Source organism: Amphiura filiformis, chromosome 2, assembly GCF_039555335.1.
Source record: "Amphiura filiformis chromosome 2, Afil_fr2py, whole genome shotgun sequence".
Taxonomy (NCBI): Eukaryota; Metazoa; Echinodermata; class Ophiuroidea; order Amphilepidida; family Amphiuridae; genus Amphiura; species Amphiura filiformis.
This window is the reverse complement of record NC_092629.1, coordinates 75,588,905-75,615,666: the sequence shown is the minus strand read 5'-3', so window position 1 is coordinate 75,615,666 and position 26,762 is coordinate 75,588,905. Positions and strand designations below refer to the sequence as shown.

Genomic DNA, 26,762 nt, shown 5'->3' with positions numbered 1-26,762 from the left:
AACCTCATATATTTATTAAAGCCATAATGTGTGATTTATGCCCAGTGGTGTACTAAAATACCACGTAAAGTTATTTAATTACAGTACAATTTAAGTTTTTATATTAAAATCTTCGGTTTTCTTCAGAGTTCACCGATCGAAAGATGACTAAACACATCGTCATGCTCTTGACGTATAAACTGTGTTCATATCGCTATTCGTCTTACGTCTTCTTTGTACATCCCAGTTGCGTGAAGCTCTGCTAATAATCATGACAATAGTATAATATGATCGGTGAGCTAATACACGAATTGCAGGCGCTGGACTGAAATAGCAATTTTTTTCGTTTTACCTCATTTGTTTTACTCGAAATTAAAAGGGAACAATGTGATCAGTAAAACTAACATTTAAATAGGAATCTATTCTTCAAATCACACATTATTGCTTTATTAACTTTTTAAATTTTTAAAATAAATAACTGGCTTTACAATCCACATATTTTCCAGTCAGCTTCGTTGCCCTGTCCTGTGGCAACACCAATATATTTGACGTCTCCGAGACATGTCATGTCCTCACTGAGGAATACCTGGCCATCAACACTAATCTCTAAATGCCCATTAGCGAAAGAGACGCGGTAATCACGGTAGTCAGTTGCGCTCAGAACGTTGGGTGAACCAGTAATGAAAACAGGCTTGTCTTTGGTATTACAGTAACCTGCAGACTTTTGATTTTCCTTCCTACCAATCTCTGAAATAAAAATTGATAATATCTCTGAGTGGATTTCTCCCTTACCCCTCTGTTTGTGACATTTGGTCTGTAACGTTTATTAGTCAGCACGAATCACTTTCAAGTGTTTTGTGGCACTCTAAGGGTCTAACCTTCATAATCTTAAAATAAAAAAGGGCCTCATCGTATTCTCGATCAAGATGCTGAAAAGGGGCCTTAACATTTTCCTCGAAGATGCTGATAACTGCTAGCAATGTTAATTTTACGTGAAAACTGCTGTATTAATGTTAATTTTGCCAATAAAAAACAAACAAAAAAACCTCCCTCCCTCCTCACTTTTACAAATATTATTTTATGTGGCTTTTACCCACATACCATTTTTTTTGTCTAGAGAAACAAAAACAGAATTATTTAAGAATGGGGTAATGTTTGTGGTACAATTGAAGATCGAATTTAAAAAAAATTGCGTATGATGTTCTGTCAACCAGACTAAAAATGCCGTACTGCGCAGGTCAGCAACCAATCACACTGCGCCTTTGCCCTGACGTCAGACGCAAACTAGTTTTTTTTAATTCGGTCTTCAATTATAGTATAATTTATTTTAATTTTATTTTAATTATTGGGACTTATGTACCTATTTTTGGGAACCCGACATCTCCGATTTCATCATCTGCTGGTTCGTTGCTTGGAGAAAGAGCGATATATGCAAAACCCGATCCTTTGATGGATATGGTGAATGTAGTGACACCACTGGGAACTTCTTTAAACACAAATGCGAAATCCGAATTCCTTATACGGCCAGTGTGTGTGTAGCTAACGGTGTGGTGTAGCTTACACAGATCTGGAAGAATAAACATCAACATTATCACTATACCTAGCGTCGAGTACTAAGTAATTCGATATCAACACGGGAGGAAGGGTCTTCGAAAAAATTTGTACCGGGATGTGCCATGGGGACATGCCATGGATGCTGGCTTTCTCTATAATTGGGCACATTGGTCTTCACTGAAAACCCACCCATCAATATATCAAATCGCTGAAATGGAATTACCTACCCAAAAGCCGTGGTACATCCCCGTACACCTTCAAACAGGAAGACACCCCCCCCCCCCCCAATAAACACTTTATCAAGTAGCCTATTTAATAATATTTACGACAACTGGAGAATTCAAATCAAATGCACATTGTATACACTGAAGAGAGACCGAATGCAGTTTCCATACTTTCTTGCCGCTTGTCGCTTTGACGACGATTTTGCTTCACTGCGCAGTCACACCAGAAACGCTGGCGGTGACCAGCGGCAAGCCGATATATCGATCACTCCACCGCTTTGCCAATGTGATGTATAAGAACAGGATACAAATTTTGACCAATGAACACATAGCGGTGCTGGGCGGCAACATTGGCTTTCAGAGTCATGCTGCTGCCGCTCAGCGGTGTGCCGCTCTGCTTGCAGAAAAGTGAGAGCGGCATGATTAAGTGTCAGCGGCAAGCGGCAGAAATGAAACCAGCATTAGTTTGATAAGGCACCCGAAAAGATACCGGTGGCACTTTTTATCGTACCCTGAATATTTGTAGAGTACATTCTTTTTTTAAATTTAAATGAAAAACAATAACACTATGCTGCATTCTTATGCTTAATACAATGTATTACATCTCCAGGGAGCGATATTAAGAGTTATCGGTACCTAACTGGGCACCGATAGTTATATAGGACCAAATTGGATGTGGTGCCTAAGTTTTTATGGTTACAGGTCAATAGTCCGGGGGTCATTAGTCCGAACACCCAATAAAGGTCGCTATAAACCCAAATCCTTACCCAAACCTTAGCCTTTACACTAACCCTAACCTATAACAAACTTTTAAACAGGCGGCCCGCGGGCCAGATCAGGCCCGCCGACCAATTGTGGTCTGCCTTTGAAAAGCTCCGATGTGTACAGTAAACATAGCAAACCAAGGTGTATTTGACCCTCAAACACATATCTTTGAAATCATTTTTGCCCTCCGTAACACGCAAGCAAATATAATGGAAGACCCCTAATCATTATACCATTAGCCCTAATCATAACCCTAAACATAAACATAACCATATTAAACTATAATCCTAAACCTAACACTAACCCTAAGCTAACCATATCCCTAAAATAACCCTTATTCTAATGATAAACCTAACCCACATCCTAAACTTCGGACTAATGACCATTCGAACAAATGGGCTGTTCCCGTTTACGGCTTTACCATATTTTAAACAAAATAAATTTTGGTCACACTTTTGAAATTTACTTTGACGTGGTATAGGCTTTGTTACCCACACTACAAAAAAAAACCAAGTAAAAAGTTCAGAATTAATAGTGCACATTATCAATATTTGGTGGGTCTTTGGGAGCTGATGACAGCGTATTGATAAAAGGAAACCTTTTGGAGCTGAGAAATATCAAACTCAAGGGCTTTCTTGGCTTTCTGGTTAACCGTTTACAAATCGCCTGGAAAACGACAGAAATGATTGGATTGAACAATTTGTGGTCTTTTAGAGCTGGCATTATCAAAATGGCATTATCAAAATCGATGTTCTTTCAGCGCGTTTATCCTTTGGTAACATTCAGAAGTTGTTTGGAGCTGCGCATCCCCAAAGCAAGGGACTGTCCTGGGGAACATACCAGTGTGGTCATTTGTGTTAAGTGCCCTCGGACTCTGCACAAAAAGCTTAAATACCAGGGAACTTTGAATTATGGGAAGGGCGACTGGAATTACGTCACGATTTAACAACATGTATCTTAGGTCTAAATAATAGGAGCCATATTGCAGGAGGGTTAGAGTTCATGGTCACCCAGGCATTGGGTGACCTAATATGATTCAGTTGTTGTAATACCGGTCGGTGAAAACACGTGATTTGTTAAAATGTTCCCGATTTCCAATTAATAAATATACGTAGTACTTTACAAAATATTATTTGGTAAATGTATCAAATATAACGGTGAGATATCTACGCATCACATTTAAACATCTTCCATGATTTTAGCTGTCAATTATTCCTTCCGCATGGTCAAAGATGCTCTTAGCCACAGACTATCCGGTGGAAACCTTAACAAGCAAAGACCATGCGTTATTAATTACAAAATGGCGAAATAATGTATCTTAGGTCGAACAATGGGTCTCGACATTGCCCTTATGAGCTCTCACCCTCCTGCTTATAGTTGTGTGTAAACGCGAAACATTTTGTTTTTGTGTACGTACCATGAACCACCTTAACATCATAAAGAGTTGTACAATAATTAAGGCCTGATCCAACAGATGGCAATGAAGAATGAGATTTTCCAACAGCTGTGGGCTCACCGCCAGTTTTGGCAACTTTATATAAATTGTTGGTAGCAATATACAATAGGCCTCCGTCATAAAGGGCTATGGCCGTTACCAAGTATTGAGAATTACTGATCACAGTCGTTTCTGCACCAGATCCAAGGTCGTAGCGTGTTATCTTCCCAATAGTCATATCATCACTATGCGATCCGTAATAAAGTGCATTTCCTGGGTGAAAGAAAACAAGATCTAATGTCAGTTGTGGCTACAGGTGTGTGGTGGACATTATCCCTCCCCACTTTTAAAATATGAAATTTGAAAAATGTCAATGTTTTAGGCCAAAAATGCCAATTTCGGAATTTTTAGACCCCCCCCCCCCAAAAAAAATCCAGGTGCCGCCACTGTTCAGTCTTTAAAAAGACAATCATCGATCAGACGGGCTGTTAATTAAAGAACAATGTTACGGGATTAATATCACATTGAGATAATAATATAAAATTGCAATACAATGATGTACACTTGATTAAAGTTGTTTATCAGGTCTGTTAATTAAATAGCTATGTTTGAGTTCATTTGTCTGCTGACAGTTTCGCTAGAAACTTTCCGGCTTTCTGTGGTTTTTTCCCAACATAATGTCACTTTCACTTTACAATCTCAGGGGATTTTCCCAATATCCAAAATTAGATATGAATTAATTTGTTTTGCTTAACGTGATGAATGAGAAGGGAATTCCCCAAAAATGTCATCACTCATGAAATAACTCTAATTTTGTAAACAAAATCCAAGACAATGTAACTGTTCTCATTTTAGTTCATTTTTGCCAAAGGAACAATTTTAGACCGATTGGATGAAAATCCTTTTGCCTATAACTCAAGAGCTGTATGTCTGACAGAGGTCAAACTATACTTTTTCTGAATCTTATGATGAGAGCAATACATTGATATGGTTTTCTTCTTATTGAAAAACACTTTTTCGGTGTCTACGCTATCACCAAATTTCGAACTGTTATCCGCATATATACGTCTAGCCCTTTTCTATTCATAGATTATCCATTGTATTTCTTTTGTTCAACGTTCTTCGCCCCGACCATTACCTAGAGTAATGGAGCTGGCTAGCTGCCCAGAGACGATTATCAACACAATAGCTCAAGATAACGGTCTCGGGCAGCGAGCTAAACAAAATGAATACCAATACATTCTAGAAACACTATGGAAAGGATCACAACATACATGTAGAATCTGAGTTAGTTACAAGTCTCAGGTAGAATTACGACTGGAACAAATGCATTTACAGCTCGATTCATATGCAAATTGTTATATGGCAAGAGAAAATTATAGAGGGCTACTGCATTTTATTTTATTCCAAATTTCAAGTGATATTTTATATTACACCTCTGGTGCTCAATAAATTAACATCGTTAAATTTATGCAAATTAAAATTTAATTAGCATAACGAAGTAATACTCATAAATAAAAAGTAACTGTTTCATTGTAAACTCAGTACATGTATATAAACTTGCCATTAGTTTTTAGAAGGGAATCTATCTTTATCCTTGCCCAACCCAAAATCGCTCAACGGTCCATGCAAATTAGCTACCAGGCAAGAACCCTCGAGATACTACCCGACCAGGGGAGCTTCGCAATTAACCTGCGGTACTCATTACAAGTCAAGAGGCTGGTGTTGCAAAGCCTTACTGTGACCAACGAACACTGTGTTACTATATTTTTCAAATATCTGGTTAATCACATTTTTCTAAGATATAAATTTCATGGTGTTGAAACAGATATCGTAGTCCAAACGTTGACAACTCTTTGCTATTTGCATTATTCATTAAAGATTTGAATAACAATGATCACAGGGTGAATACACTCCGGCGAATTAACTATATGCAGGAGAATAACCTACCAAACCACTTCAAATACAGATAATGTCAATTGAGATCAATTCTGTATTGATTTGATAATTCTGGCGTCTGATGAGGTGTTTGTGTTGTTAATTCAAGAAACTAAATTTTGCCATTAAATTTCTTTTTAAACTATTATATCTACATATTTTGGTGCAAACAATTTAATTTTGCTCGCCGTATATGTAAGATAAACGGTTCAAAACAGACCATTACCAGAAATAATGGGTGTGTTGTTCATGACTGGCTTAATGTTAGTTGGTTTGAGGTTTCGACCCCTATCGGGGTCTCAACCTCAAACCAACTAACATCTCACCAGTCATGAACAACACGCCCATTATTTCTGATAATGGTCTGTTTCTCACCCTTTATCTAATACATCCCCATCACTTCCAAACTCGATTGCCCCTCCGGGTTTACACACATAGCTTATTATTTTATTATCTTTACCTGCGCTGTCTACGACCAATCCCCACGGCATTTGGGAAGAGGTGAGTACAGTCGTCTGTAATGTGTCTAGATTAAAACGCCTGATTTCGGCGTTTACTACACCTTCCCACATTGTCATGTATATGTCTCTACAGAAACAATAAAACGAAATGCAATAAAATGGTAATTATGACTGTATCACTCTTACGGTTACCTGCTTCAACTTCGGAATGTATAAAATACAATATAATTTGTCTCATGTCTGTTGTGTATACATTGGTTATTGTAAAAGAGGTGCAACACAATTTCAGGCTTTTACTTTCTGTTGCTTCTCCTCCATCATAATTATATGAATAACTCGTTTTTGTGGGTTTTTTTAGTGACGGACAATAAATAAATGAATACATTAATATTAATGATATCTTTATAGAGGATAGCCATCAGTGCCAAAGCATTGTTATCATTGTTATCCGAGCCACATGTAGACATACATGATTCTAGCTGTTTATGAGACTTTACGGCTTTACGTCTCCTCTGAAGAACGGATAACTCTCATAGTTCATTTAGTCAAATTTAAAGTTCCATTCAGTGATCCCAGCGCAAGTTTAAAAAAATTTAAATTGTTTATAAATTGCTTAAAAGTGAAGGATAAATCATTCAGATTGTCATTTGATATTTTTGGAATGAAAAATTTGGCAAAAAACAAAGAAAACAGCAGTATTGAAGAAGTTGAAGCCCTATTCAAATACATGTAGCTAATTTATATACTGTCAGTATATAAATTACAGATTCATGTAAAATCCCTTATTTTGTCTTAAATACACAGCTTTCGGCTGAACCACTAGTAGGCTATCTTAACATATCTATGATAATGACAAAGGTACCACAATCTGAATTTGGATAATTTTTACGATCTGCCGGATGAGCAAATCACTGAATGGGCCTTTAATGTACCATTTAGAGAGCTGAAGTTTGGATTTGGTACGTAGATGCCTGGCCTATGCATCTGTTTGCTACTGTGTTAACACTTGGAATGCTTAATGCTGGAATGAGTCGGAAGTTACTTTTTACTACTTTGAATGGTGACAACTCTCTAGTCCGAAGGTTTCCTAGTCCGAAGGCTCCTTAGTCCGAAGGTTCGCTAGTCCGAACACGTAATTTACCATTCGCTTGTCCGAATTCTGAACAAGGTTTGTTAGTCCGAATATCGGGTTCTCTACTATTCCCCGGGACTATTCCGAATATAAAAATAAGGCTCGCTAACCCTAATCCTAAACCCTAACGCTAACCCTAAACCCCAACACTAACCAAAACCATAACACTAAACTCTAACCCTAACCCTTATTCTATATATATTCGGACTAGAGAACCTTCGGACTAGAGAACCTTCGGACTAGTGACCCTTCGGACTAGAGAAACGTCACGACTTTGATTTTTATGCAGTTGGTCAAAGTCGATGATCTGCAGCTGATGTTTGAAGTTATTTAATGTTGGGGGAGGGGGTGTCATCGTAAATACAGTTCTTAGTCAGTGCGATCTTTGAGAACAGTTATTGTTTTTGCAGACATGAGTGTAAATGAAGCCCGGAAATGAAGTTTCCGACTGATAATGGCCCATGGTTGATGAATAGATGAGCAATTACTATGTTTATGTCTCTAAGTAAACAATAAAAGGATGCAAATGAAATGCATCATAATTATGGCTGTAATCACTCTTGCATATACGGTTACCTATTTCATTTTAATGATTATATTTTGTGACTACAGCAGTGCCGGGCAGCAGTTAGTAGAGGAAGAATGCTATGTCTCGTGACCAAATTCTAGCATGTCTGTTTATTTAGCAATGACTTTAGCTAAGTATCTACCAAAAGTAGATCTTTTGATAACAATTTTATAATTTTTATGCAAGTTTGGCGTGCTTTTGACTTTAGTGGGGAAATTTAAACAAGGAACTTCATAGACGAACAATATTTCTTTTCAGTATCAAATTAGATTTGGTATAATGTCACATAAATATTTTGTCATTGAATGTATTTTCATTTTATCGAGGAAAACAAGTAACTGTCACAGCAGTGGTAGTGGCAGTGCAGTTAGGGTGAAGGCCTCACCTTCCGACTATGGATGCCTCTAGGGCCTGGCCTATCGGAGCAACAAGTGTTTCGGTTTGAGATGGATCCGCGGCACTCAAGTCTATGCTGTACAAACCACCGGGATGATACTCGCCATTGAAATAAAGTGTATCGCCATCCAAGAGCATCCAGTAACAGCCCGTTGCTGTTGATCAAAATAATAGCACATTTTACTATCTTGTAAAGATGGAAGTTAATAAACGTAATAAAAGTCTCAAATATCATAACACGTCCCATAGGTAAGTTTATTGCAGCCTCCTTTTTTTTTATCCTAAAATATATATTACTGTAAATGTTGTGAGGGTATTTGCAAGGAGAGGGCAGCATAGGGCACAACATTATTTTGCTTTTCGCGCGACATTTTGGTAAAATAAACGATTACTATCTTTTATGTGGCCTTATTATTTTTGACTCGTCTGGTTAATATTTTATATATTTGGAACCAATGATTAATGTTATTCTTACGGGCATCAACGGCAATGTTGGTTACTACCGCAGACAGTGTTAAATCGTACTTCATTATATTCTTATCTGCATGAATATAAATGTAAACATATCTCCCCGAATCATCGAATACCATTGGTGCATCTGCGGCTACACTGTATACTTTGGTGAAATCAAGAGCATCTGCGGGTGCCGAGTAAATTCCGGCATTACTGCTGCTTCCACAACTGACGAAAACTGTTGCGATCATCGTTTAATATAAAAGAAATAAAAAAGACAAAAATAACGGGTATATAAAAACACAAGCTAGAAAAAGTGAACAAATGAAAATAGGAAAAATAAAGGAAACTAAATCAAACAGAATAGATTAACTACGAAGACATGAAAGAATGAAACAAGATAGACATAGAAAACTGGGGTGACAGAAGAAGATGATATTTTTCGCTGTTTCGAAAAAGGAGTCTTAAAGTTTGAACAAGTTTGACGTAAAACAAATTTAATATCTTAGCAAATATAAAAATCTTATTATTTGCAAAATATAGGCAAAATATTTGCTGATTTGGTTGAGTAATTTTGAAATAACAACCGTTTTCAGGAAGTTAGATTGTTTTACTTCGTAACAAAAATAAGCATAACTACATGTATGGCAAAATGACCTAGACGAAATGATGAGAAACAGACCATTACCAGAAAAAATAGGGGTGTTGCCCAGGATTGTCATTAGGTATTTTTGAAATAAACAATTTGGCAAAAAACGGGGAAAAGAGCAATATTGACAATATATGTAGCTTATACAAATACACATAGCTAACATGGCTAATTTCTCTACTGTTTCATGTAATTGTCCCATTTTGTCTTTAATACACGGCTAGCCGTATTGCATGCTATGCGAGCGCATCTATGCGAAACACATCCCAAACAATATAATTACCCGCTTTATTTATGAGGTTACTCAAAACTGAAAATCTATGCTTTCAATTTTAAAACTGAAATACCCAAAAGAATTCCAGTTTAGTTTTGCAAATTTTGATACTTCATTTGTCCGATGAATAAAAATGATGCAGCTTTAAAAGTTGCACATAAAACCATTAAAATGCAGCTTTTGTTGTTGGCACTGGTCACCGTGGGTCATCCGTGACCAGTCATGTAGATAACGAATGTAATGGTACATTGACTTGAGTATCTTTTTAGCGCAAAATTTGGATTCTGTATCTTTTTCCATCCAGCCAAATGATGCATCACAATTTACATAACTTGCGTGAGTTTGATTTTCCTATTTCAGTTTTACAATTGGATGCATAGATTTTGAGTTACTGCCTCGTAATAAAGGATGTGGTGTGTGTGGGGGGGGGGGATTACTTTTTTTAACTTGTTAATTAAAATAATGTGCAACAAACTTATTTTCCGAATGAGCAATTCATTGAATGGGCCTTTAAACCATCATGACCAAGGAGTTTATAAATTATTACGAACCATCTTGTGCGTAACCGCTCCCCAAACATGTCAAAGCAGCGATTGCTAAGATCTGCAAAAGCCCCATAATGAAACTTGGATGAAAAGATGCCGCTGCTATTCCAAACTCGCCGATTATGTATCTGAAAAGTGCACCAGAGACCCAAAGTTCAGTGGAAATACCACATACGGCCACCAAAATACTAAAGTATAATTATATATATAATTACATGTTCTTGTTCTTGTTCCATATTGATCATTGTCTTTCCGTAACCAGCACACAGACTTTGCTTCTCCTCTCTCGGTAAGTTAAGGTTTAGCTTAGGTTTTTATAATATTCCCATACTCATTATGTTTTTTATTGTTGACTCTATACACCATTATAGCATCATAATTTTACAATTTTTTGCTATCATCAGTTTGCAATTTTTTGCTATCATCAGTTTGTAATATAATACCTTTTCTGTATAATCTTTGTACATGAACATTGTTTCTGGTCTGCTCAGGTTTTTGATTGTATAATATTTTCTTGTAATGTAGGGATTTATTGCCTGGTACTTATGTATCCTCTCTCTGTTTATTCATTTAACAGTTTGCCTATGCCTTGATGAAGCCCTGAGGGCGAAAGCTCGGAATAAAAGTTAATGTTACACAGCCACGTTGTCGTCTATTCAAATTTCTTACGCCTATATATAATTACATGTATATTAAATGTTCTAATTAATTATTCCTAAGCACTGTATCTTGTATCATAAATTATACAGTCATGGACAAAAGTTTGGAATATTTTTAATTTTTTGAATAACCCTGTTTTTAAGTGCAGATTTCTTACCATCAATGACCCGTCAACTATGCATAATGGATCACGGGTGTCTGGCAAGATCTTAGGTACCATTCCATATCACACATTACGTAATGTAGGATAATGGCCTCTTATGCCTGACCAATCGGGAATCCTTTTTGTAGTTATTTTAGCGATATGATTCATAAGGTTACATTGGCTTTTCCAATACCGTGTGAAGAAACTTTACTTTGTTGCATCTGTCTGTTGTATACGATATTTCTGGTCATGGAGTGTGAGTTGATCCCAGATTTATACGACCGCCAGTGGCGTAACTTTGGGCCAGGGTGCCCGGGGGCGAAAGTAGATCGGGTGCCCCTGACCAAGGATGTGCATAGTCCGACGTGTAGGACAGTGGCGTAGCTAGGGGTTGTGGCGCACGGGGCTAAGGATACATAATGGCACCCTCCCCAATTCTTGGAGCGGAGCGCGCGAAAATTTGCACAAATAGGACATCACGCATTAATTTTGGTCATAATGAAGTTGAATATCTGTCTTAAATTCATCTTTCAAATGATTGTGTACTGAAATTTTTGTCTTTCATCGCTGTAGGGGGCGCAGAATCGACGCTGAATTGGTTAATTCGGCGCCCCCCATGATGATCACTATCTCACGTGGCGCAAGAAAGACGAATCGCAAAAGTCCAATGATCGTACCACGCCGCCCGAAATTTCTTCCAAATGACTATTCATGTGGATTGCGCGCGAAGCGCGTGAAAATTTTGTGTTGAAGGGGGCACCCAATAGTTTAATTCTATGCATGGTGGGTAATGGCCCGGGGGAACCGGGTAAAGGTTTCCACTTCTTTCCTATAACAAAGTATTATCGTGTCGAAAGGGTATCCGGTCTGCTGATGGGTGCCCCTTAGCCCGGGTGCCCGGGGGCGCGGCCCCCCAGAGCCCATAGGAGTTACGCCACTGACGACCGCGACATTGACTTACGTAATCGCGGCTACAAACAGAAGGATATTGGTGCCGCTTTGAGAATTCCACAAGGTGCAGTTTCTAAAATTTAGAAGAGACGTCGAGAGACCGGAACTGCTACACCTATACCAATGTCAGGTCGGCCCCAAAAGACAAACGCCAGGGAAGACCGATCTCTCCACAAAGCCTACATCTCAGCTACGAACAGAATGGCTGAGGTCCATAAACGAGACTGTTACCAGGAAACTTGTTAACAATAGACTGGTTAGTGCAGGTTTTCGCGACAAGCGACCAATAAGAAAGCCGATACTTCTGCAAAGACATCGGCATGCGCGCTTGCGTTGGTCACAGAGACACAGGAGTTTGACAGTAGGCTACTGGCGTAATGTGATCTTCAGTGACGAGGCCCGGTTCCTCCTCTACAGACAAGGTCGCCGATTCAAGGTCCGAAGACAGATTGGTCAAGCCCTGCTTGAAGATTGTATCCTGCATAGAGTCCAGGGAGATGATGGTGAACTCACAGTATGGGGAGCATTTCACAGTAGGTCAAAATCACACCTCCACAAGCTAGAAGGACATTATGCAGTTATCTCTACAGCAGAATTCACCACGACCTTCGCAGGACTTAAACCCCATTAAACCAAGATAAACCTCATTGAAAACAGCTCAACTATGTTAAATCAGGGATGTGTCTCGTATCCCTGGTTAAATCAATAAACATATGTGTCTGATTTACCTGTGCGATATCGCAATGCGCTGTGATGAAATGGGTATTATAATTTCAGTTGGATGCACCATTACAAAGCAAACGCACAGTAACAATACTGAGCATGGCCTTTGTTTCCGAAATGGGAACAATAGTCTGCATATTGTTATCCAGCCATGTTGATGGTACAACTCATGTCAAACTTGTCACAGCCATTGTGATCGTATCACCCAAGTAAATGTGAAACATGTGGTTTTAGACTTAACACGGTTTGGAAAAAAGTTTTTCCATTTTTTAGCTCCCTATCGGGCAGTCAGAACTCCATACTTGGGAGGGCTTGACAACAATCTTACCAAAATCGCATTTTAATCATTTTTAGATGACCATAGAGGGAACGAATTTAAGTTGACTTACAGCTTCTATGGCGAAAATTGATCAAACCGATCACACGATGGTACCCGTTTGAAGTTGGAGCTATCGCGAGTCAGCTGTTGAGCACAATTTGCCATTGAAATTACACGTCCAACTGTTATGTAATTTTGGAAGACTCTCTTCGGAAAAACAGCTCGACAACAGCTTTTCCGTGACATTTTTAACTTCAAATTGTAGTATGTTAAGAATGAACATTATAATTCACATGTGAGCCTCTATAGCTATTATTGGGTGAAGGGTTTTCCCACCAGCCCACTAACTAATCTATTGCCTATACCCTACAGTGCAGTGAGTGAGCTAGAGGTCAATCATCAATTGGAGCGCTGTGTGTGCACTGAATAGGAAAAACGACAGTAACTGCATAATGACACATGAACCAGGACCAATACATGCATGTTCTTGACACAGTAATACTTCCGTTTGCAAGAATAGACTACACTACGAAGCACAGAGCCCGACGCGTGAGGGAATTCCTTGAAAATGAGAATGTAGAACACTTGAACTGGTCGCCTTTGAGCCCGGATATGAACCCTATAGAGAACTTTTGTGCAAGAGTATCCCGCAGGTTAGGTAACATAGACAACCAACCAATCACCCTGCAGGAACTTAGACACTCCCTCATTGCTTGCTGGCGAGATATTCCACAAGGAACCTTTGCAAACCTGGTCGAGGGAATGCCACGTCGCGGACGTGACCTTAAGCTAGCAAGGGGTGAACACGCCAAAATATTGATTTGTGTTTTCTCAAGCAAGAGACTTTTGAGTTTTTGTTTAAACAATAAAGTTTGCTATTGTCTTTAATCTCATTTTGTGATACAAAGAGACCGCCAAAAAGTGTTGCGATTGTGTGACCCTTCCATTGTATTGCGTTGCCTCAGGTAATTCTTTGTTTAATTGACAAATTGTGTGATGTAAACATCAAAGGACATTTGTATCTTTCAATTGAATTCAACTGAGCACTACTCCAGAACAATAAACCTGTTCCTAATATAATTGAAAACTGTACTTGATACAAAAATAAAATTAGCTGTGGTCTAAGACCACGAACACAGCCGTGTTGTGACCCCTTAATCACCTTTGACCCCAAAATATATGAAAACCCCATAGACATTGGCTAATGTCAATGCACGTGTCCACGTGGCATCACTTTGCTATGCTTTTTGTGGCAGAAGGGGCATTTTGAAGGTATATCGTTTTATACTGGAAGTGACCCCTTACTGACCTTTGACCCCAAATGTGTGTACACCATATAGACACTGTGTTATAACAATGCATGTGTGCAAGTGGCGTCACTGTCCTACGTAATTTGTGAAAGAAGAAGCATTTTAAAGGTATTTCGTTTTATACCGGAAGTGACCTCTTAATGACCTTTGACCCCAAATAAAATAATATCACATATAAACTGGGTAACCACAATTACTGTGTGAACATACCGTTACTGTCCTATGTTTTTCTTAGCAAATAAAAAAATGTTAAAGGTTTTTCATTTTATACCGGAAGTAACCTCTTAATGACCTTTGACCCCAAATCTGTGTACACCCCATAGACACTGGGTAATAACAATGCATGTGTGCAAGTGGCGTCACTGTCCTATAGAATCTGTGGAAGAAGATGCATTTTAAAGGTATTTCGTTTTATACCGGAAGTGACCCTTAATGAGATTTGACCCCAAATAAAAAAATACCACATATACATTGGGTGACTGCAGACATTGTGTGAACATATCGTTACTGTCCAATGTTTTACTTAGCTAATAAAAATTTTTGAAGGTATTTCGTTTTATACCGGAAGTGACCTCTTAATGACCTTTGACCCAAAATCTGTGTACATCCCATAGACACTGGGTAATAACAATGCATGTGTGCAAGTGGCGTCTCTGTCCCACATAATTTGTGGAAGAAGATGCATTTTAAAGGTATTTCTTTTTATACCGGAAGTGACCCCTTAATGAGCTTTGACCCGAAAAAAAAAAAATACCACATATACATTGGGTGACTGCAGATCATATGTGAACATACCGTTACTGTGCCATGTTTTACTTAGCTAATAAAATTTTTTGAAGGTTTTTCATTTTATACCGGAAGTGACCCCTTAATGACCTTTGACCACAAATCTGTGTACACCACATAGACACTGGATAATAACAATGCATGTGTGAAAATGTTGTCGCTGTCCTACGTAAGTTGTAGGAGAAGATGCATTTTTAGTTGAAATCACGTTTTTAACCCCTGTGACCTCTGCGTGACCTTTGACCCTTCGAGTTTCATGTGACATGTAGGGGCATGGTCAATGATCATTGTGACCAAGTTAGGTCAAAATCGATGTAAGCATGTGCGTGCTAGAGCAAATGTAATGGTTGACAGAAGAAGAAGAAGAAGAAGAAGAAACTAGACTTAGCTGTGGTCTAAGACCACGAACACAGCCGTGTTGTGACCCCTTAATCACATTTAAACCCAAAATATATGAAAACCCCGTAGACATTGGCTAATGTCAATGCACGTGTCCATGTGGTATCACTTTGCTATGCTTTTTGTGGCAGAAGGTGCATTTTGAAGGTATATCGTTTTATACCGGAAGTGACCCCTTACTGACCTTTGACCCCAAACGTGTGTACACCATATAGACACTGAGTTATAACAATGCATGTGTGCAAGTGGCGTCACTGTCCTATGTAATTTGTGGAAGAAGAAGCATTTTAAAGATATTTCGTTTTATACCGGAAGTGACCCCTTAATGACCTTTGACCCCAAATAAAATAATACCACATATAAACTGGATAACCACAATTCATGTGTGAACATACCGTTACTGTCCTACGTTTTTCTTAGCAAATAAAATTTTTTGAAGGTTTTTCGTTTTAAACCGGAGGTGACCCCTTAATGACATTTGACCCCATAGACACTGGGTAATAACAATGCATGTGTGCAAGTGGCGTCACTGTCCTACAGAATCTGTGGAAGAAGATGCATTTTAAATGTATTTCGTTTTATACCGGAAGTGACCCCTTAAAGAGATTTGACCCCAAATAAAAAAATACCACATATACATTGGGTGACTGCAGATCATGTGTGAACATACCGTTACTGCCCTATGTTTTACATAGCTAATAAAATTTTTTTGAAGGTATTTTATTTTATACCGGAATTGACCCCTTAATGACCTTTCACCCCGAATCCGTGTACACCCCATAGACACTGGGTAATAACAATGCATGTGTGCAAGTGGCGTCTCTGTCCCACATAATTTGTGGAAGAAGATGCATTTTAAAGGTATTTCTTTTTATACCGGAAGTGACCCCTTAATGAACTTTGACCCCAAATAAAAAAATACCACATATACATTGGGTGACTGCTTTTCATATGTGAACATACCGTTACTGTGCTATGTTTTACTTAGCTAATAAAATAAATTGAAGGTTTTTCGTTTTATACCGGAAGTGACCCCTTAAGGACCTTTGACCCCAAATCTGTGTACACCACATAGACACTGGGTAATAACAATGCATGTGTGCAAGTGGGGTCGCTGTCCTACGTAAGTTGTGGGAGAAGATGCATTTTTAGTTGAAATCACGTTTTTGACCCCTGTGACCCCTGCGTGACCTTTGACCCCGCGAGTTTCATGTGACATGTAGGGGCATGGTCAATGATCATTGTGACTAAGTTAGGTCAAAATCGATGTAAGCATGTGAGTGCTAGAGCAAATGTAATGGTTGACAGAAGAAGAAGAAAGAAAGAACTAGACTTAGCTGTGGTCTAACCCACGAACACAGCCGTGTTGTTACCCTTAATGACCTTTGACCCCAAAATATATGAAAACGCCCATAGACGTTGGCTAATGTCAACGCATGTGTGCACGTGGCATCACTTTGCCATGTTACTTGTGGCAGAAGGGGCATTTTGAAGGTTTTTCGTCTCAGACCGGAAGTGACCCCTTAATGACATTTGACCCCAATTAAAAAAATAACACATATGAATTGGGTAACCACAATTAATGTGTAAACATACCGTTACTGTCCTATGTTTTTCTTAGCAAATAAAAATTTTTGAAAGTATTTCGTTTTATACCGGAAGTGACCCCTTAATGACCTTTGACCCCAAATCTGTGTACACCCCATATACACTGGGTAATAACAATGCATGTGTGCAAGTGGCGTCTCTGTCCCACATAATTTGTGGAAGAAGATGCATTTTAAAGGTATTTCTTTTTACACCGGAAGTGACCCCTTAATGAGCTTTGACCCCAAATTAAAAAAAAAAATACCACATATACATTGGGTGACTGCTGATCATATGTGAACATACCGTTACTGTGCTATGTTTTACTTAGCTAATAAAAATTTGTGAAGGTTTTTCGTTTTATACCGGAAGTGACCCCTTAATGACCTTTGACCCCAAATCTGTGTACACCACATAGACACTGGGTAATAACAATGCATGTGTGCAAGTGGGGCCGCTGTCCTACGTAAGCTGTGGGAGAAGATGCATTTTTTTTTTTTTTCTCGTTTTTGACCCCTATGACCTCTGTGTGACCTTTGACCCCACGAGTTTCATGTGACATGTAGGGGCACGGTCAATGATCATTGTGACCAAGTTAGGTCAAAATCGATGTAAGCATGTGAGTGCTAGAGCAAATGTAATGGTTGACAGAAGAAGAAGAAGAAAGAAAGAACCTGTAAGAAAAAAGACACAGCCGTGACTAACGTCACGGCTGTGTAACTAGATCTGGTTACAGATCTGGACCTAGCCAGGGCCGGAAATGCCAGTCTTAACTTAAAGTTTGACCTTTGACCGGCTATTATGGACATCTCACACCATTAATGGTGCATCACTGTAGCATGTAGGGGCTTTATCCGTCTTCCATAGGCTGAGATACAGCTACTTTTCCGTAATTTTAAATATTTTTTTGCAAATTTGACGTTTTGAAATACTTAAACACCTTTGACCCCAATATAAAAAAACCTCATATACACCGAGAAAATGCATTGTTACAGTTTAAATTAAAAAATCTACTATGCTTAATTATGGAGATAAAAATTCTTGAAGTTATTTAGCTTAAAACCGGAAATGACCCCTTAATGACCTTTGACCCCTTATCTGTGAACACCCTATAGACACCGACCAAAGTCAAGTCACATGATCTAAGCATGTCACCATCACATGTAATTTGTGGAAGAAGAAGCATTTTGAAGATATTTGGTTTTATACCGGAAATGACCCCTTAATGACCTTTGACCCCAAATCTGTGAACACCCTATAGACACTGGATATAGACGATGCATATGTGCAAGTGACATCATTGTAGGATGTAACATGTAAGGGAAGAAGCATTTTGAAATTTGTTGCCAGAAGAAAGAAAGATCCGGTAGCATTTCAAGACCTAGCCGGTGTCCCGGCTAGGTAAAGAAGAACCTGTAAGAAAAAAGACACAGCCGTGACTAACGTCACGGCTGTGTAACTAGACTTAGCTGTGGTCTAAGACCACGAACACAGCCGTGTTGCGACCCCTTAATGACCTTTGACCCCAAAATATATGAAAACCCCATAGACATTGGCTAATGTCAATATGTGCACGTGGCATCATTTTGCCATGTTATTTGTGGCAAAAGGGGCATTTTGAAGGTTTTGTCTCAGACCGGAAGTGACCCCTTAATGACCTTTTTAACCCAAATAAAAAAATACCACGTATTCATGTGTGAATGTACCGTCTCTGTGCTATATTTTTTTTGGCTGATAAAGATTTTTGAAGATATTTCGTTTTATACCGGAAGTGACCCCTTAATGACCTTTGACCCCAAATCTGTGTACACCCCATAGACACTGGGTAATAACAATGCATGTGTGTAAGTGGCATCACTGTCCTACGTAATTTGTGGGAGGAGATGCATTTTAAAGGTATTTCGTTTTATACCGGAAATGACACCTTAATGACCTTTGACCCCAAATAAAAAATACTATATATACATTGAGTAAAGACAATTCATTTGTGACATACCATCACTCTCCTATGTTTTTCTTAGCTAATAACATTTTTTGAAGATATTTCGATTTACACCGGAAGTGACCCCTTAATGACCTTTGACCCCAAATCTGTGTACACCCCATAGACACTAGGTAATAACAATGCATGTGTGCAAGTGGCGTCACTGTCCTACATAATCTGTGGAAGAAGATGCATTTTAAAGGTATTTCTTTTTATACCGGAAGTGACCCCTTAATGAGATTTGACCTCAAATAAAAAAAAATACCACATTTACATTGGGTGACTGAAGATCATATGTGAACATACCGTTACTGTCCCATGTTTTACTTAGCTAATAAAAATTTTTGAAGGTTTTTCGTTTTATACCGGAAGTGACCCCTTAATGACCTTTGACCCCAAATCTGTGTACACCACATAGACACTGGGTAATAACAATTCATGTGTGCAAGTGGCGTCGCTGTCATACGTAAGTTGTGGGATAAGATGCATTTTTAGTTGAAATCACGTTTTTGACCCCTATGACCTCTGCGTGACCTTTGACCCCACAAGTTTCATGTGACATGTAGGGGCACGGTCAATGATCATTGTGACCAAATTAGATCAAAATCGATGTAAGCGTGTGAGTGCTAGAGCAAATGTAATGGTTGACAGAAGAAAGAAAGAACTAGACTTAGCTGTGGTCTAAGACCACAAACACAGCCGTGTTGTTACCCCTTAATGACCTTTGACCACAAAATATATGAAAACCCCATAGGCATTGGCTAATGTCAATGTATGTGTGTACGTGGCATCACTTTGCCATCTTATTTGTGGCAGAAGGGGCATTTTGAAAGTTTGTTGTCTTAAACCGGAAATGACCCCTTAATGACCTATGACCCCAAATAAAAAAAAATACCATATATACATTGGGAAAACACAATTCATGTGTGAACATACCATCACTCTCCTAGGTTTTTCTTAGCTAATAAATTTTTTTGAAAATATTTCGATTTATACCGGAAGTGACCCCTTAATGGCCTTTGACCCCAAATCTGTGTACACCACATTGACACTGGGTAATAACAATGCATGTGTGCAAGTGGTGTCACTGTCCTACGTAATTTGTGGGAGAAGATGCATTTTAAAGGTATTTCGTTTTATACCGGAAGTGACCCCTTAATGACCTTTGACCCCAAATAAAAAAATACCACATATACATTGGATAACTGCAACTCATTATGTGAACATACCGTTATTGTCCTATGTTTTCCTTAGATAATAACAATTTTTGAAGGTATTCCGTTTTATACCGGAAGTGACCCCTTAATGACCTTTGACCCCAAATCTGTGTACACCTTATAGACACTGGGTAATTACAATGCATATGTGCAAGTGACGTCACTGTTCTACGTAATTTGTAGGAGAAGATGCATTTTGAGTTGAAATCACGTTTTTGACCCCTATGACCCTGCGTGACCTTTGACCCCACAAGTTTCATGTGACATGTAGGGGCACGGTCAATGATCATTGTGACCAAGTTAGGTCAAAATCGATGTAAGCATGTGAGTGCTAGAGCAAATGTAATGGTTGACAGAAAGAAGAAAGAAGAAAGAAAGAAGAAAGAAAGAAAGAAGAACCTGTAAGAAAAAAGACACAGCCGTGACTAACGTCACGGCTGTGTAAAGAAAGAAAGAAAGAAAGAAAGAACCTGTAAGAAAAAAGACACAGCCGTGACTAATGTCACGGCTGTGTAAGAACCTGTAAGAAAAAAGACACAGCCGTGACTAACGTCACGGCTGTGTAAATATCCCAAACTTTGTCCATGTTAGAGATCCATATACTACAAGCACATTCAAGCAAACACACCAACAATATAATTTTAAGACTTGCACACACACACACCCCCACACACCCCCACACACCCCCACACACCCCCCCCCACACACACACTCCACCCCCACATCCCCACGTGCACCCCACCCCACACTACATACAATCGTCTACAGTGGCATAGCTAAAGTCTGTGGCAAGCATATAAAATGGCCCACCCCACTTCCTGAAACAATTGAATACATGAATACAAAAGCCACCTAAGTCCATGCGAAGTTATTTTGAGAGAAAAACCCGTGTATCATTTTAATTCCTTCAGTTAGATTTACCTGGTCAATATGGTAAGTTTTACGTGCAAATGAGTGGATTAACCTGTATTAGGTATGACGATTAGCATTTCAGGGACTTCGTGGGGTTCATTTTAAATTTTGGACTTAGGTGGTTTTTGAATCATATACAAAGACAACAATGTTAGAATGAGATTACCACTAGTAAGATAATACAAAATAAAGCACACAGGTATGTATAATGTTGATAAGCATTCTGCCATGTAATATAAACCACACACTTTCCTTTATTAAACCCATTTTTTGTTCAAAAGTCATTCTCTAGCAATGAATGTGTTACAAGTGGACTTTTATACATACTGGATTTCAATCAATGTGTTACAAGACTCAAATCATGGAATTGGGTGATTCTTTCATACATGCTATTTTTCACATGCCCAATAGACACAGAGAATGAATTTGAGTTGTTCTTTCATGCATATGACAGGCCTATGTATAGCAACAATTTCCCATGCTTAACTCAATTTGGCCAAAGTATGGACTTAGGTGGCTTTTGTATTCATATATTCAATTGCTTACGGAGAGTGCAAAAGTGTGCACAAATACCACTAATTTGTTTAAAATCAAGTTGAATCTCGGTCTTTCAAATAACTATTTATGTTGCAATGCGCGCGAAAAGTTTGACTCACCGCTCGGAGGCGTGCAGAATCGATATAGGTGGCGCTGAATGGGTCGATTCAGCGAGCCCCCTAAAATAGCTATTTCAAGAACCACTGAATCATAGTAGGCTTGTTTTTACTCATTGTAATGCATTTTTCATGGTGATAAAAAAAAAAGAAATATGGTCATGAAAATGTCAAATTCTGATTTTTTTTTTTTTTCTGCAGCCGATACCCGCGTGGAGAGAATCATGTCCCATCAAGAACCAGGAGATTAACTATTCGTATCCAGAAGTGTGTTGGAATTAACTTGAATGCATTTTAGTAGATTGACCAGTGTTTACTCTCTCTGGAAATTGGGTGCCCCCAAATGAAGCAATGTTGTTCAAGTTTGACCCAACTTTGGCTCAAAAAACCCTCACAGTCCCTCATTTCAAATCATTAGTTTTGGTTTCTCTTTTGTTCAGAAACCAAAAATCAAGGGATTAAAAAGTGGAGATGAACTGGTCTGCAATCATAACACTATTGTGCTGGGAGGACACAAGAGGGTATATATCAACGCACTGAATGGTCTATTGTTCTATTGTGTCCGATTTGAGCGCTGACATATTGGAAAATGTTGCCAATCAATATTCATGAGAGTGTACATTCAACGTCAAATTTTCGAAATTGTGTGACTTGTGCTTGGCAGGTGTAAAATACATCTGACTGGGCGTTTTAAATACGTAACGCATTGACATCATCGAATGGCTGCCAATAGTGCTGTTAGTGTTAGGCCTTTGGGGTGGGGGCTGTGTTTAGTTTCTATAATAATTATTATAAGGCCTACATTTATTTGTCATTCCTTTCTTTTTCCTTTGTCTGTACTTATTCTTTCCTTGCTTAAGTATCACTCCCTCTCCTTTTCTCCCTTCCCTTCTCCATCCCCTCCTACTTTTTGTCCCCTCTCATTCCTCTCATTTTCCTTACCTTTCTATTTATTTACTTCTATTTATTTATTTCTGTTCATTTCTTCCTCTTTCTCTCTTCCTCCAGTCCACCTCTCATTCTTCATATCTCCTCCTCCACCTCTTCGTCCCTCATCCCCTCCCAAGACCTCTCACAGAAGAGCTCCCCCCTTCAGTACGCCACTATTTATGACATTCTCCTTCTTAAAATAAAATAAAATGTTAATTCGTGAAACAACTTTTATATAGGCCTATACCGGTATACTTATTATATGTTACATGTATACGTAGCTATTACCATTATACAGTACTATAGACATGCAGACATGGCAGCTTTGATGTGTAATCATTCAGCAAGCGCATTCAATTTATTTAAATGAAGCACCTAAAGTCAGTGTGGTGACAACGAACTGTACATCAGCGGCTAATGTGTGCCTTTTGTGCTTACGGCTACACAATCACACCCTTGGGTTTTTATGGTAACAAAATGTACGTTTCGTTCCAGTAGGCGCTTTCACGCGACTTTCGTTTGATCACTTATTGACAGTAGCCTGCTAGGTAAAGCGTTAATACACTGTCGGGTCAGCTTACCGATTTAATGGCGGAAGCCTTTTGTCTCGAACAAAAGGTACCTTTCGATGAATAGCTTGTCAGATTTTAAATCGGCACAAGTGTACAATGCGTTATATTATCTATTGCTTCTCCATCTTTAATAGCTCCATGGTATATATAACCAAAAGTATAATGGCCTATAAGCATACGTATATAATAGCCTATTGTGCTGACATTTTCATTATCGGATATCTATCAACGCGGGCGACAGTTGATGCTCTCTGTCGTAGGTGGCACACTTTCATGACACCTTATAATTACACCCGAGTTCTACGAGGCCTACATGTAGAAATCATGTGCATATATTGAGGGGTGGAGGTGTTTTGTTTATTTGTCTGAAATATAAACGATGCATGATGATGTAGTTGATTTGATTATGAATTGGTTTATTCCCCGGAATACACAACCTATACCACTTACCTATGCTCCCTCCGCCACCTATATATAACCTCCTCCCTCCCCCTCCCGCCTCCCCACACTCGATATCGACTCTTCCCTATTATTCCACTCTACTCTTGAGCTCTCCTCTCTCCCTCCTTCCCTTCCCACTTCCAATGCTCCCTCCCCTCTGTTTCTATTTCTCCCTTACCCTTAACCCCCCCCCCCCCCACACACACACCGTCTTTCCCTGACGATCTCTTCTCTCTCTTTTCTCCAACTTCATCATGCGATACCCAAATTAATAAATAAATTGAATAAAAGTCAATTTAAACCAGCTTTCTATGATATCAGAGGATGATTTAAGCACTTCCCAGCAAGTCTTGCGGTTAGCACAGCTGTGTGAGTGAACACACACCACTGCCCGCCCACTGCATACACACGTGCATGGTTAAATTTGAATTTGGACAGATATATTTACAATAAAAACACCTTCTAAAGGTTGGTCGATTTCACATTTTATGTTATCTACAGAAGGTGTGGATTATCCTTCATGCATACATCACTTTAGATCTGAAATCGACCAACTAATAATGACACACGGGCAATTCTAAAACAACATCTTTTGCACAGAGTTCAATGGGATTTGAAAAGTAAAGTGGCTGTTGAAACTCTAGTGATAACACTTTTACAGTGCATGATGGGGCTTCCTTAAATCATCCTCTGCTATGATATTAATCTTTCGTTATGCGACATGCACATAAATAGAGTTGTGTATAATAGTATTTATATCACTGAAGTGTCTATTATATCACTCAAGTGTATAATCTGTCAAGTGTCTATTGTAATGTCTGTGGAAATATTTCGATGGTCTATCTATTTTCACAGTGAAATAAGCTAAGGCTATTTCGTAGTCCCAAGTCAATGCTTTCAAATTAAATCAATGCTTTCAAATGTAGACTGCTTTGTTCGACTTCTCTGCTCGTGAATATTGCACTGCAAAATTTAAACATTTCTTTTGTATACTTAGATCATGTAACTTCAAACCCTGTAATTTTCTTCTTCACACCACTTATAAGAAACTGAAACGAAAACCGAATCTGGCTGATACAAATGTTAAGTTTTTAACAAAAGGTAGAAACAAAGAGTTCGATATCTTGTGACTCAAGTGGTTAGGCAGGATAATAGGAAACCACGTGACCAAAACCAAAACCAAAACTAAAACTAAACATTTGAAATGACCGAGTGATAAACACAATAAAGACACTGGAACATATTAACACTCAAATATTACAAAGTAGCGCACGAGATCAAATTAACGATACCTAAACCGCAATTTTTACTACAGCAGAAAGAAAAAACACGCATCGCACACTAACACATTTTAACATGAAATCGCAATGGAAGCATAATATCCATAGGCAGATAAGACAAAAAAACTCCAGATATGCCTGCCAGTGCGGGGACTTGAACCCCAGACCTTCGGATAGTGCGTCCGATGCTTTAACCACTGAGCTACACAGACTGTCTCCCTGAATTTTGAATTATTTAATTGTAATACATAATTGCAAATTATTGTGAGCCAGATTTCTCATTTTTACTGGGTCAAACTGGCAACATAAGACCTCTGAGTAAACACTGACAAGGACGCGATAAAAGAAAAAGGAATAAATTCCAAAAAATCATTGAAGTGCAATGTAGATTGAAATCTAATGATCCAACCTGTTACAGGAATTAATCATTTATCAGTACCCATCACGCGCTTATATATTTATAAAGTCTAAAAAGTAGGCACTTACCGAGACAAGTTGCTGTAGTCGAGGTACCTTGACTAATTGGTGTCCCTCCAGAAAATGGTTGTAAACTAAAAAATGTCCTTATTTATGTAATGGTATTTTTCAATGATAGTTGATAAGAGAATCTGATACGAGTGACTCAGAACCTCTCACAGAGCACATCAAACTATTCAAAGTGTTCGTGATTGGTCGTAATAAAAACACAAAACTTTGTACCAGTTTGCTGATGGTGCGATTGCCCGAGATGGTACATCGAACCATTTTAACATGTTCGTGATTGGTCCTAACAAAAAACTTCTCAGTTTCAAAGTGTTCGTGATTGGTCGTAATAAAAACACAAAACTTTCCACCAGTTTGCTGATGGTGCGATTGCCCCAGATGGTACATCGAACCATTTTAACATGTTCGTGATTGGTCCTAACAAAAAACTTCTCAGTTTCAAATTGTTCGTGATTGGTCGTAATAAATAGAATTGATATTTTTGCTGACAAGCATCTAATGTAACCAGCTGTGTTGGCAAATTTCAATGAATATTATTATTTATTTATAGTTAGTAAATGAAAAATGGAAATATAGTTATTTTCGGTAACTTTAGTATGATGACATGCTGCACTTTTGATTAGGAAAGGCAAAGGAATAGTGGTAATTATATAAGTTTGTCAATTAAATGGATTTGCATTTTTGTGAAGTAAATGAAAAATGGAAATATAGTTATTTTCGGCAACTTTAGTATGATGACATGCTGCACTTTTGATTTGGAAAGGTAAAGGAATAGTGGTAATTATAAATTTGTCAATTAAATGGATTTGCATTTTGTTAAATGCCAGCTGAATACCCGCAACCCTTCTTTTTCTGAATACCGTTTAACATAAGTCAGAGAAGATGTAAAAGAAGGAGATAGATCCAGCTATCCTCAAACAAAATATGTGTGTTGCCGCTCATTCAAAAGCAATCACGTTATTTAGGTTTAACAATAAAATACAACAAAAGGGTTCGAACCCATGACGGGTGCATTTGAATTTGGATGTGGAAGATAC

At 38.5% G+C, this 26,762-nt stretch overlaps 1 protein-coding gene across 1 annotated transcript; it reads right to left on the bottom strand.

Moving 5' to 3' along the window:
- Positions 1–417: 417 nt before the first annotated feature.
- LOC140137052 (uncharacterized) lies at positions 418–25,881 on the bottom strand. Its single transcript, XM_072158714.1, has 8 exons — positions 25,729–25,881; positions 10,380–10,501; positions 8,928–9,143; positions 8,442–8,607; positions 6,356–6,483; positions 3,940–4,230; positions 1,340–1,546; positions 418–726 (listed from the first exon to the last, which is right to left on the bottom strand). Exons 2-8 carry the CDS (start codon positions 10,444–10,446, stop codon positions 464–466), a joined length of 1,338 nt encoding a protein of 445 aa, XP_072014815.1. The 5' UTR covers positions 10,447–10,501; positions 25,729–25,881; the 3' UTR covers positions 418–463.
- Positions 25,882–26,762: the final 881 nt, after the last annotated feature.